The 15,866-nt window shown below is 53.2% G+C and overlaps 1 protein-coding gene across 2 annotated transcripts in view; it reads left to right on the forward strand.

Moving 5' to 3' along the window:
• OPRD1 (opioid receptor delta 1) overlaps window positions 1-1,815 on the forward strand; it is a 31,737-nt gene extending 29,922 nt beyond the window's left edge. For both annotated transcript variants that reach the window (XM_086716219.1, XM_086716220.1), the window contains exon 3: window positions 1,151-1,815. In XM_086716219.1, coding sequence (XP_086572345.1) covers window positions 1,151-1,692 — 542 coding nt within the window. In that variant the 3' untranslated portion in view covers window positions 1,693-1,815. The remainder of the gene's footprint in view (window positions 1-1,150) is intronic.
• Window positions 1,816-15,866: the final 14,051 nt, after the last annotated feature.

Consider the following 15,866-nt stretch of genomic DNA (forward strand, 5'->3'; position numbering starts at 1 on the left):
CACTGCCAGCCTTCAGTTTATGGGCCATTAACTGTAGCCCTGCTAGGGGTCAGACCAGATGGGCCTCCTCTCTCCGCACTCCATCCCCTGCACATCCTCCCCGCTCAGCACTTGGTTCTGTATGCAGCTTGCTGTGTGACCTTGGACAAGTGCTGTTCCTCTCTGAGCCTTGTTCTGCCATCTGCACAATGAAGTCCTTGGACTCAGTCATCCCTGGGGGTCCTGCCATCCTGGTGTCCAGTGGACCCCCTCTGTGGATCCCCAGCACCCTTTCTACAACTCTCAGGATCCAAGTCCACAGCATGGCTCCTCAAATCCCAGAGTTCCAAGAGATCTTGGGAGCTCCCCAGGAGAGTCTCAGGCCTGTTTCTGAATCCCAAAACATCCACTAAGGTGCTCATCCAGCCCACACCCACACTCCAGGAACAGGGAGCTCATTCCACCCTGGGTACACCTGGGGACAAATCTAGCAGTCAGCTCTTCTTGCCATTAAGCTGAGATCTGCCTCCCTGACCTAGCCCTGACTTCTGGACTCCTATATGTATCTGTCCCTCTGCCCTGTGACTACACCAAGAGCTTGAACCACCTTGTACTAATGTTTCACATGCCGTAGCCTATTGAATCCTTGCAACAACCCTGTGAGGCTTAAGTACTGTTATCAGTCCTACTTTGTGGAAGCTCTCCTAGAGGCTGAATAATTTGCCCAGGTTCACACCACAGGTTTAGTAAGGCCTGAGTTCTCTTAATTCATGCTCTCTAGGTCAATCTTAGCAGTATTGTCCCCATTGCAGCTAGTCTGGAAATGGGTAGGGTGTTTTGAGTTCTCACAACAACTGGCATTTGGGGGCTTTGGGCTAAACTATATGATTGCTGCTGGCCATGGATGTAGAGGCTTTGGAAGGGACTGGAAGAAAATATAGAAAGGAGACCTCCTAGATTAGGGCCAATCCCGCTGGGGTCTTTAAGGATGAGTAGGAGTTCATCAAGTACAGAAGTGTAAGAGGACATTTCAGACAGAAGAATTACCTTGAGCAAAGGCCAGGAGGAGGCGTGGGACCTGCCCAAACCAAGAAGGGTAGCAAGCAGGCAGGGTATGCTCAGGCCCACACAACCCTCACCTGCTGTCTGTCTCTCCTTGTTTCCCCGGCAGACGGGGCAGTGGTATGCACCCTCCAGTTCCCCAGCCCCAGCTGGTACTGGGATACGGTGACCAAGATCTGCGTGTTCCTCTTCGCCTTCGTCGTGCCCATCCTCATCATCACCGTGTGCTACGGCCTGATGCTGCTGCGCCTGCGCAGCGTGCGCCTACTCTCCGGCTCCAAGGAGAAGGACCGAAGCTTGCGGCGCATCACGCGCATGGTGCTCGTGGTGGTGGGCGCCTTCGTGGTGTGCTGGGCGCCCATCCACATCTTCGTCATCGTCTGGACGCTGGTGGACATCGACCGCCGCGACCCGCTCGTGGTGGCCGCGCTGCACCTGTGCATCGCCCTCGGCTACGCCAACAGCAGCCTCAACCCCGTGCTCTACGCCTTCCTCGACGAGAACTTCAAGCGCTGCTTCCGCCAGCTCTGCCGCATGCCCTGCGGCCGCCCGGAGCGGAGCAGCTTTAGCCGCGCCCGCGAAACCACGGCCCGCGAACGGGTCACCGCCTGCACCCCGTCCGACGGTCCCGGCGGGGGGGCTGCCGCGTGACCGCGCCGGCCCGCCCCGCCGCCGTCCTCCCACTCCCCGGGGTGACCTGGCCGACTCCCCGGGCTCGCAGGGGGCGGGGCCGCGACGCGGAGTGGGGCGAACAGGGCCCCTGTTTTGGAGAAGGGGGCCCGTGCTGGAGCGGAGGCAGGGGCCGAGAGACTGGAGCCCCTGCGAGGGAGGGGGGGGCGGGGTGGACCTCGGGTGCGGGGCGGGGCACCGGGCAAGGCGGTGGCGCGGTGCCTCCGGGCTGGGTGGGGGCGCGGTCGGCTTGGTGTTGGGTGAGAAGAGCTGGCGACCCTGGTGGAGCAGGGCCTGTGGCTCTGGGACTCGGCAGCTCAAACGGGGCCTCTGCGGTGAGCCAGCTTCCGGTTCTGGCCAGAGCAGGCTTGCTGGCCTGGGACCTGAAGAACTGGGCCCGGGACCCAGGGAGCAGTGCTAGAGTTGGAGGCTTGACAAAGGGGCTGCAAGAGTGGGTCTCTGTGTGGTGGGGCCGGGCCTCTTCTGGGGGCGAGGGGGACGGACAGGACAGTGAGGCGGCCTGCGGCTCAAGATTGGGTCATGAGGATAGGATAGGGCCTGTGTGCAGGGGGTGGGCGCCTCAACCTTGGGGTAGAGTCCCAAGCCCTGAGTTCTAGCAAGAGGCGGGGCTTGCCGAGCCCTAGGTCCAACTGGACTTTATAAATAAAGAGAAAATAAAACAGAGAGGGAGAGAGAATATACCTTTTCTGTCCTTGACAGCCATTTTCTTGGAATGGCTTCAGCAGCGACGTAGTGTCCCCAGCACTTTGTGCCAGTGGGCCCTGGGACATGACAGTGGAGCAGGGCTAGCGGCTTCAGGCAGGGCCTCAGCTGGGGTAGGGTCTCCAGCCCTGAGCTCTGTGGGGCTAAGAAGGAGGTCCTGCAGCTCCAACACCAGAGCTACAAGTCAGCCTCTGAGCCAAGGGCGGTGGGCGGGCAGAGCTGAGGCTGGGGAACTTCCGCTGTGACATTAGGTCCTCAAACCGGAGGACAGACGCTTGTGTGTGTGTGTGGGGGGGGGGGGGTGTCCCAGGGGCCTGACTTCTCTGCCCAGGTACCGGAGGACGGAGGACCGCGCTAGTTAGAGCTCCATGGACCCTGGGACTGGATAGGGGCATCTGAAGCACCAATGTGGATTTTTCTCCTCCCAGTCTTGGGTGTCTGGTAAGGACCTCCAGGAGAAATCCTCTCCCTTCTCCCAACCCCTGGCTGCGCCCAGTGTGTCCAGTGTTTCCAATGTTGTGTGCTCCCCAGCCACCACCACCCCGCCCCCCCCCCCCGCCCCGCCCAGCCCCGCTTATCCCAGCTGCCCCCTTCAAGCTGCGGAGGGCGAGTCCACCCCGAGCAAGGCATAGAGGTTTTTCTCTTCATGTGTTTGGCATTTTATTCAGGCATTCCCAGATCTTTGCTTTCCTGAATATGGGGGTCTGTCCTTGTTCCCTGAGCCTCCCCCGTGCTTCCATCGCCTCTCCCCGCCCCCTCCCCCCACAGGCGCACACACCCCTGACTCCCTATTGAAGCAGTGAGCTGACATCCTTGTAGAAACAAATTAACTTTCTTCCCTTTTTGGGACAGATGGAGAGAAATTGACGTCTTTGTCTCAAACCACAAAAAAAAAAAAAAAAAAAAAAAAAAAAGGAAACAAGATACCTCTTTTTCTCTTTCTCTTTGACAGTCATTTCCTAGGAACAAAAGCCTTTCCCTTGTCTGGCTGACTGTCACTCCAGCAGGGGCTGAACTGACATTCAGGAGGTTGCGGGCTTAGGCACCAGGTTGAGCTTTGCACATTAGGGATAGGGATGCCCTTAGTTGACAAAGCACAGCCCCCTTCTCAGGGTGAGGCCCCAGAAGCTCCAGACCTGGGAATTTTCTTCCTCCAGCAAATGGCTCCAGTAGCACCCGGGAAGATGTAGGACAGTGCCCAGTGACCATAGAGACTTCTGTGTCTGAATGGGGGTTGGGGGTGTATCAGCAAGGTGGGGCGCTCCTCATCACATGGGACTCCTCTTACTAATGCCTTTGAGAGATGTCACAGAGAGGGGACAATTTAGGAACTGGGGAACACTTCTGAAGAAGGTGACATTGGAGTCAGGGCTGTTGATTCTCTCTGCAAGGACTGTGTCCCCTTCCGCTCGCTCTCAAGGCTGCTCTGGGTCTGCTCACTGCCATTTCCTATGGCTGTAACAGATCTGGCTGCTCTTTACTACTTCTCATACATAAATTTGTCCAAATTTGTCCTGGGGTCAGCAGAGGCTGCGTCCAGGCCAGGTGCATCTAGGGTAAAGCAAACATACTGAAATCGACATCACGCCAGGGGCTGTGCACACTGGGCACTGGGACTTGGAAATAAGTCAGATACAGCCCTGCCCTCAGAAAGTTCAAGCCCATGCTGGAAGACAAGGCATGAACAGATCATTGCATCTCAGTGTGATGCATGCAGTGACTGCAAGCCCCAGGGAGAGTGTTGTAGGGAAGTGCCTTTCCTAGCTTTATACTAAAACACATTCATAACAATTCTAGAAGAGAAAAGAGTCAGTCAAAGGATCTTAAAGGAAGAGTAGGAGTTGGCTACCAAGAAGAGGGAACAGCATGTGCAAAAGCATGGAAATGTTCCGGTGCTTGGTGAACCTGAGAAAAGCTGTGTGCATTTGAAGCGTGGGGCTTAACCGAGCCCTTCCGAGTGCTAGGCTCTGAGCCAAGCACTTTATGAACGTTATCCCATCCGATCCTCATGAGAGCCCAGTTTACACAAGAGGCTCAGAGAGGTCAATCCACTCACCCCTCCGTCACAGAGCCTGTTAGTGGTGGCAGAACTCAGGTCAGTAGGACTCTAGGGTCCAAGGTTCTGGTGAAGCCCAGGCATCATTGAAATAGAAGAGCCTTAATTGCTGGAACCCTGGGATGAGGATTTTCGAAGACTTCAAACCAAATGGAAAAATCTGAAGGAAAAGGGCAATTTTCCATGACCTTTTGTTCCTCCTGAAGCTCTCCAAATCTTCACATTTCAAAATGTACAGTGCATGATGCATTTTAAAGCTCCAAATTGACAGTGTAATTCTAGATCATCACAGGGCTCTCAAAAGTGAAGTAGGTCTGATTTCCCCCAAGGTTTCCATTCCTCTCTCTTCAGGAGGTAGAAGCAAGTTTTTGCTTCTGGCTTCAAAATGCCCTACAATTTCGTATCTTTTCTTGTAACAGAAGTAGTGGTGAAAGCTGGAGTCAGATTTTGGCTTTCCCTCTCTGTGCCTCAGTTTCCTGCTCTGCAGAATGGACTTCCTTTACAAGGTTGTTGTGAGGATTTAATGAGTTAATGTATAGATGGGGTCCAGAGCACAGGTAAGCTCTTAGCACATGGTAAGTAGCTCTTATTACCTAGAAGTGGAGCTGCAGAACAAGGTCAGAGCTGGAGACCTAGAGGGAAAAGTTGATGAGCTTTCAGGGACAGCAATGAAGAGAAAAGAGACGGGGGACCCACCCTGGGGATCCCCCTGCTTTCTAGGCTCAGGAACCACAGTGGAGAGTGAGAAGCTGCCTGAGAAGCAGGAGGAGGATGGGGAGAATGTGTTGCCATGGAAACTGGAGGAGGAGGGCGTTCCCGGGGGGGAGGGAATGATGGATAATGTCAGGTGTCATAGAAGAGAGATTGGAGGTGGGGAGGGCAGGAGGGTGATGGGAATAAACGACAGCCTTCAAGTTGAGTTTCCTATGTGGCTTGGGAAGGCCTAAATCTGGATTCAAAGCTCTGAAGCTAACTGGCTGTGTGACCTAGGCAAGGGATTTGCCCTCTCTGAGTTTATGTTTTCTCTTAGCTCTAAGACGAGGGAATGGATGGGTCTCTAGTATGATGTTCAGTCTCTAATAAGAGTCCTGGTTTTGCTGGATTCTTGACTGCTTGCCAGCAGTATGATCTTAGGCAGGTAACTTCACTTCCACGAGCCCCATCTGAAGACTAGGGATGTGGTGAGGGAGGTGCCTGCCAAAGTGCCTGGCACATAGTAGGCCCCCAATACAGAATTATTCTGTGACAATAGTGGGGAGCCAGAGGCAGCTGTCTAAGGAGGATTGCTTAGCTTGGAATTTGAAATGCTCCTCAAGGTGGAGGAAGCCCCCAGGGCCCCGAGAGGACTTGGAGGAGCATGGTCCAGACTGAGCCCCCACCAGGCCTCTGCCCAAAGGCCAACCTCTCTGTTTTCAGCAGTGGATCCTTAGCCTTGCCTCTGGCCACCTTCTCTGCCTGGACCTACTGCAGATCCAGGCTGGGAACCAGCTCAGAGGCTCCAAACCCCTAGGGAGTGACCCCATTCCCACCCCCACCTCCAGAACATGGTCCCAGCACTCACACACAGCACTACACACAACTTTCTCTTGTCACTTATTTATTCATTATTATTTTTTAATTCCTGGGCACTGAGCACATAGTGCTGGCGGCTCCGGGGAGTGTGGGGAGAGAGGGCCTGGGCCCGACCCCAACTCCGAGCTTACAGATGTTGGGGGACCGGAGGAGACTGGGGACTAGCACAGCCCGCTGTGGGGTTCTGGCAGCAGGCAGCTTGAGAGTTGAAAATGGGGCCCAGAGGGGCTGGTGAGAGCCTTCGTTTATCCTGACATGGTAGAGCGCTGGGCTGGGTGCTGCGCGGGTTCTGGCCCCATCAGCAGTGCCGGCCATGAGCCCCCCACCTGGTGCAGAGTGCTCTCCCACCCACCTCAGTGAGAGGCCAGTAGAGCAAGAATAGTGTGCGATACACAGCCCCCGTCTCTGTTCCAAGCACTTTACATGGGTAATTTATTTCATCTTCACAGCATGACTATGAGGTAGGCACTATTACAATGATTACCCCTACGTTACAGATGAGGAAACTGAGGCTCAGCGAGGGGAGTGGCCTGCCCAAGGCCACATGGCTTGCCCATGGCTGCGCCAGCTAGGATCCCATCTTAGATCGGTCAAGTTCACTTCCTCTGCTTTCCCCCGCCTTCCTCCCACGAGGAAACTGATTACGCAGAGGGCACTGGATGGGTGTCCAGCTCATAGTCACAGACTGAGCCTTCCCTGTGCTGGGTTCTGTGTCTCATCACCTGGGCAGGTGATGAGGTAGTCATAGTTTCCCAGTTTCCCAAGAAACTGCCTTGACCTTGGCAGGTCCCTCTGTCCATCCATTCCCTCTCTGCCTTGGAAGGCTTGCTTGTTCTATGATTTTTCAGCTGCCTGCTATGACTTTGCTGTATGACCTTGGGCAAGTCACTTCACCCTTGGAGCCCCTTTCCTCAGTCGTGGATGACAACACAAGAAGTTGTGAAGATTTACAAAAAGGCCTGTCTGTTTCAGTCGCACGAATGTTGCCTGTAACTGGCACACAGTATTCTCCTGAGTGGATGAAAGAAGCATCTGATGCAGAGTAAATGCTCAACAGTGGAGCTTTTATGTGATCTAACATTTTAGGTTATACCTGCTCTGACCCACATCTCTTAATGCTGTAGGTGGGTCAGGAGCAAAGGACTTTCTCTTTTAACCGTCTCCTCGAGTTTCAGGAGATGGGACAGCATGCATTGGAGAGGCAATTTTCAAGAGGACGTCTTCTCCCCAAGTGCTTTATACGTAGCTGTCCCCTTTTGTCTTCACCAAGACTGCCCTCTCCGGCACCTAAGAGGGAGGCACAGTCTGGGAGGAATGAAAGATCCCTAGGTGGCACTGGCCTGGGCCTTCTGGCCAGAACGCTTGAGTCATGGGGATGGAGCCCCTTGGCAGGTGTCCATGCAGGTGACATCCACCTGATGGGGCTCATCTTCCAGGATCTCCTCTTGGAATAAGTCCCAAGCCAGGAGACAGGGAACGTGGGTTTGACTCTGTCCTCCACTTCCTGCTATGTATATTTGGGCAGGCCTCTGTCCCTCTCTGGGCCTCATACAATGGAGGGACAGAGGTAGGAGTTGATGGGTTCTGAGGGCTCTGACATGCTGGGAGAGAACAGAGAACTTTCCCTTCTGTTCCTTGATCCCAGAAACAGACATCTGCTGGTAAAAACCACTGGGCGTTTGTCCAAAGCAGAGGAAAGGATGCCTGGGGGTCTGGTGTTTGTAGTTGGAGCTGCCCTGCTTTGGGGATGAGGGAGGCAGGCATGTCAAAATGAAGCTTGACTCATACACCTGGCTTTTTGCCTATCCCAGGTCCTATCATGGTACCAAGGACCAACCTTCTGTTTTCCCAATAAAGAAAAGCACTATTCTCGGTGTCCACATCTCTGGCTGTTTCTTTGCTGACCTTCTGTGGTCCCCTCATGGGGGGGGGGTGCGGCTAGTCTGGGGGTGTGTGTGTGTGTGTGACACAGACCTGGTTGCTCACAATGAGAGAATAGTCCTATGCTCAGGACTATCTCGGAGGGAGCTGCAATACTGTCCCTAAGAACCCCATCTGGGGGCCTGGCTGGCTGTTGGTAGAGCATGCAACTCTTGTTCTCAGGCTGTAAGTTCAAGCCTCGTGTTGGGTATAGAGGTTGCTTAAAAATAAAATCTAAAAAACAAAACAAAACCAAACCAAACCATCTGATGGGAGAGAGACATACACAAGGTAGCTGTAGCTACTTCCTAGAGCATGCCCCAAACCAAAGCAGGCTTCCAGGAGCCCCCTCTCCCCCAACCCTCCAGATTGGCTCCTCCTTCTTCTCTGTGGCCCACCCCCTAATCTAAGTCCCTTGTCCTCCAGAGTCCTGCCCACCTCACGTGCCTCTTGGGGTTCCCACTAGCCCCCCTCCTTTTCTCTCCACCCTACTCCCACCTCCGTTCCATTCTCTTGTCCTGTTGGCCCTCCTTTTGGCCATAGAAGCCCCAAACCTCCTCTGGGTGCATTCAGGGCAGCCCTGGGCATGGGGTTTGATGTCCCAGGAGACCTCTACCTCCTCCATGTTCCCGCCTCAAATGGTTGCTGATGGTTAATAAGTAATTCTCTGGAAGGGAAATTCCTGCTCCAGGATCCGTCTCCCCACCAGGTGTGATCAGGTCCTCAAGAGGGCGCCAGAGCCCAGACTCCCCCCTTCCCCTGCTGAGGCAACCTCCCTTCAGAGACCCATAGCCTCAGCGGGGGCTGCCCACCCTGGGGCCTGCTGTGTCAAGGTGATGAGCACCAATGCAGGTGGGTGGCCTTGACCCAGACTGGGATCTCACCCCCGCACAGTTTGGGCAGGGGCACGGGCAGGGCTGCGGACTGCCCAGCATGGGGAAGGGGCTCACAGACAGGGACTCAGGTGCGGAAGACTTCACAGAGGTCTGGCACCTCTGCCCAGAGCTCCCACTGAGGCCAGAAAGAACTGCTCTGAAGGGTGTGTGTGTGTGTGTGTGTGAGAGAGAGAGAGAGAGAGAGAGAGAGGGAGATTGCACAGCATGTGTGAGAGCACCTTAGTGTTTGTGCACGGTGGAGATTTTTAAAAAAACTGTTTATTTTTGAGAGAGACAGAGTGCAAGCAGGGGAGGGACAGAGAGGGCGACACAGAATCCGAAGCAGGCTCCAGGCTCCAAGCTGTCAGCACAGAGCCCAATGCAGGGCTCGAACTCATGAACCTCTAGCTCATGACCTGAGCCGAAATCAGACACTTAACCGACTGAGCCACCCAGGTGCCCCAGTACATGTTGTGGAGGTTTTTATTCACCTTTGTGTATGGCCTGAGGAGAAGCACATCTGCATGACCACTCTGAGCATCACTTTCTCTTTTGTAAAATAGCATAATTATTATAGCTAACGTACCAGGAGTCTCCGGAAGACCCAGTGACCCAACAGCTGTACGTGGTAAGCGGGGCACAGAATTATTGATGGGGGGGGGCACAGTCTGCCTTTAACCTTCAATAGCTCCCAGTTGCCTGAAAAACCCAGATGACCTCTCATGCCCCTTCCCAATGGGGGATTCTAGGAATCTAACTTCAGTCTTGCCTGCCTGCAACCTCAAACTCCCTCAGAGGGAGATGAGGACGCACTTCGGGAAGAGAACGGCCGAGGCCCAGCCCAAGGGCAGGCAGTTCTGAGAAAGTGCAGCAGGCAGGGCAGACTACTGTCATGTGCCAGCTTCGTCACCCTTCCAGGTCCGCTCCGCTTCCCTCTGCTTCCAGGAAGCCTTCTCTGATTGCTCTGTACCGATCCTTTGCCCTGGTTAGATCCCGCCACAGCTGCTATCAGGGCCCCCTCGTGGAAGCCGCTGGCCTGCATTGCCAGACATATGCGAACCCTGCCACCCCCTAAGGGGAAAGGAAAGACCCATGAAAAGGTACACAGGTGGGTTTTCTCCCCCCAGTGTTTATGGTTATTACAGGATGCTCGTTAGAAAAACTGAGAAACCTGGTAAGAAAAAGAAGAGGTAAAGAACATCACCCATGGTTCCCCATCCTATTAATTAGCATATGAGTGTTCTTCCTTCCCCAGGGGAAACCCCAGCGGCTCCCAGGTGATCCCAGAGCCCTCTGCAAGGGTGTGTGCGGTGTGCGCCACTGTGTGCCTGGCTGCAGGATTCGCTAGATGTTCCGGGGGCCCAGGACTGAAAAGTTAAGAGGTGTTTCACGGAGTGGAGCGGGGGCGGGGGGGGGGGGTCCATACACACAACACAGTCACATGCAAATAGACCCACAGACCTGGAGGCCACACACACACACACACACACACACCCGATTGTGCACAAACATCCTCCTCATGCACACACTGCTTCTCACCACTGGCTACATTCTCTTCTCTCACACAGACTCACTCCTGGCACTTGTATACATATTGCTCACACACACATGCACACGTGTGTTCATACCACAGGCATGCACACACACTTCTTTGTACACACACCTCCCACTGGGGCACACACTCCTTTATACATCTATGTTCGCGCACGTGAACACAGCCAAACAGCTGGTCTTCGAAGAAATTGAGGAAAGGAGGCAGGACAAGCTCATGTCACAGAAGCTGCTGCCACCTACTGGCCATGCCTGGAATCAGCAACCTTATTTTACCCCTTTCTTTGCTTTCTTTCCTTTTCCTTTCTCTATTTTTTAACGTTTATTTATTTTTGAGGAAAAGAGACACAGAGCGTGAGCGAGGGGGAGGGGCAGAGAGAGAGACACACGCACGGAATCCGAAACAGGCTCCAGGCTCTGAGCTGTCAGCACAGAGCCTGACGTGGGGCTCAAACCCACGAACCATGAGATCATGAATGACCTGAGCTGAAGTCAGACGCTTAACGACTGAGCCACCCACGCGCCCCAATGTAAGTTTTTTTTTTTTTAACGTTTTATTTATTTTTAAGCGAGAAAGTGTGAGAGTGGGGGAGGGGCAGAGAGAGACGGGGACAGAGGATTTGAAGCAGGCTCTGCACTGACAGCAGTGAGCCCGATGAGGGGCTTGAACTCACGAACTGTGAGATCATGACCTGAGCCCACGTCACATGCTCAACCGACTGAGCCACCCAGGCGCCCCTAATGTAGGATATTTTTAACAAATGAGGAGATGGGGGTTCAGACAGGGCAAATGCCCAAAGTCACACAACAGCTCCCTCTGACAGTCAAGGTGTTGCTCTGAAGAGAAAGAAAAGGAAGATGCAGCAAAGCTGAAAATCTTTACTAAGCTGTGGAGACCCAGCTCAGATCCCACCCGCAGAGGAGAAGTGCCCAGAGGTGGATGAGGCACTGGCGGGATAGTTTCTCCTCCCAGCAATGTTCCCTTGCCCTGAATTATGGCTTCAAATTCATTCATTCAACTAATATTTATGTACAGTGTAGCAGGCTCTGTGCTCAGACTGAGGATGAGCAGTGAACAAGCAGAGGGAAGTCTAGTCTCTGCCCTCATTCCAGCACAGCAGCTCCAAAAGGGCTCCTTGCTTTTTGCCCCACCCCCATGGGTTCCCTGGGACCCCTCTGAACTTCTCTTTGCTGGCTGTGCTGAGTGGATGGGGATCCAGAGTGACAGCAGGGAGATGTGGGTCAGAAGGGATGGTTCACCCCAAATGTCCAGGATTGAGGTTGAGCAAAGAGAGCCTCAAACCTGCAGTCAGGCAGACCTAGGTCTGAATCGAGCCTTAGCCATGAACTTGTTTTGTGACCTCAGTGAAATCTCTTAAAAAAATTTTTTTTATATTTATTTTGAGAGAGAGAGAGAGAGCGAGCAAGCTGTGCATGTGAGCAGGGGAGGAGCAGAGGCAGAGGGAGAGAGAAACTCCCAAACAGGCTCTGCACATCAGTGCAGAGCCCAACCACAGGGTTTGATCCCATGAACCGTGAGATCACAACCTGAGCTGAAATCAAGAGTCAGATGATCAACCAACTGACCCAGATGCCCCTCAAATCTCTTACTCTTGCTGGGCCTCAGTTAAAGCAAAGGACATTGAACTTCAACATTTGTTCCAACTCGTGGTTCCTTAGAAGGGCTGGGGGAGGTTGGGGGGAAGCCCAGAAAACGGCACCCCCCCCACCCATTACACACCCACTGCTTCACTCCGAATAGCTCCGCTTCCCTCTGTTTCCCACGTTGGGCTTCTGTGGCTAAATGAGTTAGACAATCACTTGGGTTAGTTGATCTCTAAGTTATTCTCAGGTCTAAAAGTTTTAAGACTCAGTCCATGCCTTACTTGGTCACCTGACTATGAGCTGGAGGAGGGCTGGCACTGGGTCTGAGTCCTCTCTCTGTCTCTCAACCCCAATTCTGTAGGCGTGGCTACAAGAGGAGGGGCTCAGGATGTGTCCATGCAGACTGCCCACATGTGGGTGACATTAGACTGATAGCCCTGCAGGGACTCAGCCAACAGCTCTGTACTGACCACAGACCTCCATGCCACACACGGTGCTGGCCCTACCAGAGGAGGCAAGGGTGGGCAGAGAAGGCTTCCCGGGGCTTATGCGGTTGGACCTCCATGCCTAGAAAGCAAAGGAGGGTTCAACCGGATGGAACGGAGGATCCCTGAGCAGTCCTGGCTGGAGAAATCCGACTGTTAGTATGTGGCCACACAGAAGGTGGGGTGAGAGTGGACTCACTTCCAGGTAAAAGCTCTGGAAAATCTAGGGGAAAGCCTGCCTGGAGGGGGTGGGAGGTGGGACACATGAATCTGGATCCTGCTCTGGCTTCAGAATCCCCAAATCTCCCATGGGGGACCTCATGCTTGGCTCACCGTGAGGCTTATGTATCAGTCAAGACTTCATACTAGCATCGGCCCTAAAGGAACCCTGGTCTTGTGTTCACAAAGTCATATGTTTCTGTAAAATTTGCAAAAGTAAAATATATTAATTTGAATTGGCTAAGGTCTTTCCATTCTGACTTCCCTTCCCTCCAATTTGTGTTCTATAGTCTTGAGTGCCTACAGGTATTTTGTATTCTTTTCTTTAAAAATGTTTATTTATTTATTTTGAGAGAGAGAGAGAGAGAGAAAGAGAGAGAAGGAGAGACAGGGAGAGAGAGAGAAAGAGAGAGAGAGATTGATCAAGGGCACGTGCATGAGGGGGAGGGGCAGAAGGAGAAGGAGAAAGAATTCCAAGCAGGCTCTATGCTCAGTCCTCAGACCCCAACCATGGGATGACAGCGAGATCATAACCTGAGCTGATATCATCAAGAGTCAGAAGCTTAACCCTTAACCGGCTGAGCCACCCAGGTGCCCCAGGCATTTCTAGCTTTTTCTTTTTCTTTTTAAATACGTTTCGTGCTCAACCTGGGGCTTGAATTCACAACACTGAGATCAAGAGTTGCTTGCTCTAATGGGGGCACCTGGGTGGCTCAATTGGTTAAGCATCCGACTGCGGCTCAGGTCATGATCTCGCGGTTCGTGAGTTCGAGCCCCACGTCCGGCTCTGTGCTGGCAGCTCAGGACCTGGAGCCTGCTTCAGATCCTGTGACTTCCTTTCTCTCTGCCCCTCCCCCGCTCACACTTTGTCTCTCACAAAATAAATTAAAAACGTTATAAAAAATTTAAAAAAAAAAGGAGCTGCTTGACCTACTGAGTCAGCCAGGCATCCCGTCATTCTTTTTTAATGGGGGCCCCCCAGATAAGCTTTAGGTCCCACAATCCTGGATCCACCGGGTCCCCAGTTTTCCCAGCTGCAAAGACAGAGGAAAGGCTGTGAAAGATCTTCTGATCTCTTTGAGTCCTCTTGAAGGAACTGAGAACTGAGGAGCAAGGAAAAGAGGCATGCCTGGGGTCTCACAATCCAGGATGCAGTCCCACCTGCGTGCCCTCCCTTTCACTACCCTTGCTGACACCTTGCACCCAAAGCAGCCACCCTCTTAGAAGCCTGGTGAGCTCAGCTCTGCGCCTCTGCCCCAAGTGGCTCTGTGACCACGAGGTGGCAGCAGACACCATGTTTCCTTCTCCCTGGCGAGGGTTCCTCCAGTTTCCTGCCCCACGGAATCTCAGCCTCACAAACACCTCCATCAGCTCTTTCCTGACATCTCAGGAAACGGGGAGTCCTGGCCTCGCCACTTATTGGCTGTGTGATGGAGAACAGAACAGTTCGCCTCTCAGCCCCCTTTTACTCATCCGTATACCAGGGGTACCTCATGGGAACAGGTTAGCGAAGTACCTGGCAGATACATAATAGGCTAATCAATCATTACCAACCATTGCTGTTTCAACAGGGGCTTCTGGAGAGGCTGCCTTCCCTGGGAAGGAGTGCTCCCGGTGGGAATGACTCCCTCCCCACACTGGAGCAAACCCAGAGGAACTCCTTGGCAGCGGGGCCTTCCAGACCCCTTAAATGTTCATTCGTGGGCACCCTCTGTGCCCATGTCTGGATTGTTCCCTGGACCAGGGCATCTGACTTATCTTTTTCTCCATCCTTCTTTTGGAGGGAGCTCCACAGCCTTGTGCCCACCTCGATGTCATCCTGGGGATCTGCCCCAGGCTGCAAATGGATTGTTCTGGGGAGGGGGGTCCTTGAACTGATGCCTGCCCATTCTCCCTCTCCTCTCTGCCCTCCTCAAAGGACTGCCACACCCCAGCCAAACAGGACCAAAGACCTCCTGGCTGTCCCCACATCTGCTTCCCTCCGGCCCCTCACCTGCTCCAGTCTAAACCTGGCATTCACTCTGTGCCAAATATACCAAACCAGTTTTTGTTCCCAACATACAACTTCACTGTTCTACTTCCAGGCCTTTATGTAGGCTGGAACCCCCTCTTCTATTTCTTTATGTACTGGGACACCCTCTTCTATTTCCATATACTAAATTCATCCTTAAAAATCTAGCTAGTAGGTCACCTCCTCCAGGCAGCCTTCCCTAGTCCCTCCATTGGGACCCTTTCCCCTCTCTGGGCTCTGGGTATACAGTTTCCTTAAGGCCTTTCTCATAGGAGGCCATGAGTCACAACAGGACCGCCCATTATGTTTGGAGAACAACTGTTTATAAATGTATTTCCCTCCTAGCATCTTGGAGTGCGGGAAGGCAGGTAGGGTTAGCGCCATTACCTCATTTGACTGACAGGGAGACAGGCTAACAGAGAAATATGACTGGCCAGGTCTCAGGGCCTCCCTTAAATGGTGGAGTCAGGACTGAAACCAGCAACAGATCCCAGCCACACCCCCTGCCTCAGGCCTGAGCTTGCCCACTCCACCATTCCTTGTGGCTTGGTCTTGTGACTCTCTTCCCTTCCTAGACAGAGCAGGGTATTGGCCAGTTTTTAATAACGTGCTCAATAAAGTCTTTTTGAAGTAACAGATGCTTCTACATTGGCCCTGGCCCCTCTCCCTAGCCCCCAGCTTGTCCCCTGGTTTTTTTTTTTTTTTTTTTTTTTTTTTTTTTTTTTTTATCACTCAGCTCAAGACCCAATCACCCAATCCAAGTTGGTGGCAGTGCTCAGGCTCTGGCAGGATAAGGAGTTGGCTGGAGGCCCAGGAAACTCAGAGGAGGAGGGGGGACACAAACAGGTTCTTTCCCTTGCCTCACAAGCTTATCAGCGCCCCACAGGCTCCAGGCAAACTGGGTGCTCAGCTTAGGAGGAGATCTGCCCTCTGTTACCTTGACGGCCTCCATTGCTCTTAAACTGCACGACCTTGGGTTGTCATTTCCACTCTCTCAAGTCTCAGACCCTCTTTAGAACACTTTTGGCTGTAAGGACTCAGACAGATCAAATGAGAAAATGCATGTAAAATAACAGAGATCACTAAATGTGAGTTATCTCCTCTGGAGGTCTCCCCAAATTGCTCTCTACAGTCTGGGA

Source organism: Puma concolor, chromosome C1, assembly GCF_028749965.1.
Source record: "Puma concolor isolate L17-30 chromosome C1, mPumCon1.1.hap2, whole genome shotgun sequence".
Classification (NCBI taxonomy): Eukaryota; Metazoa; Chordata; class Mammalia; order Carnivora; family Felidae; genus Puma; species Puma concolor.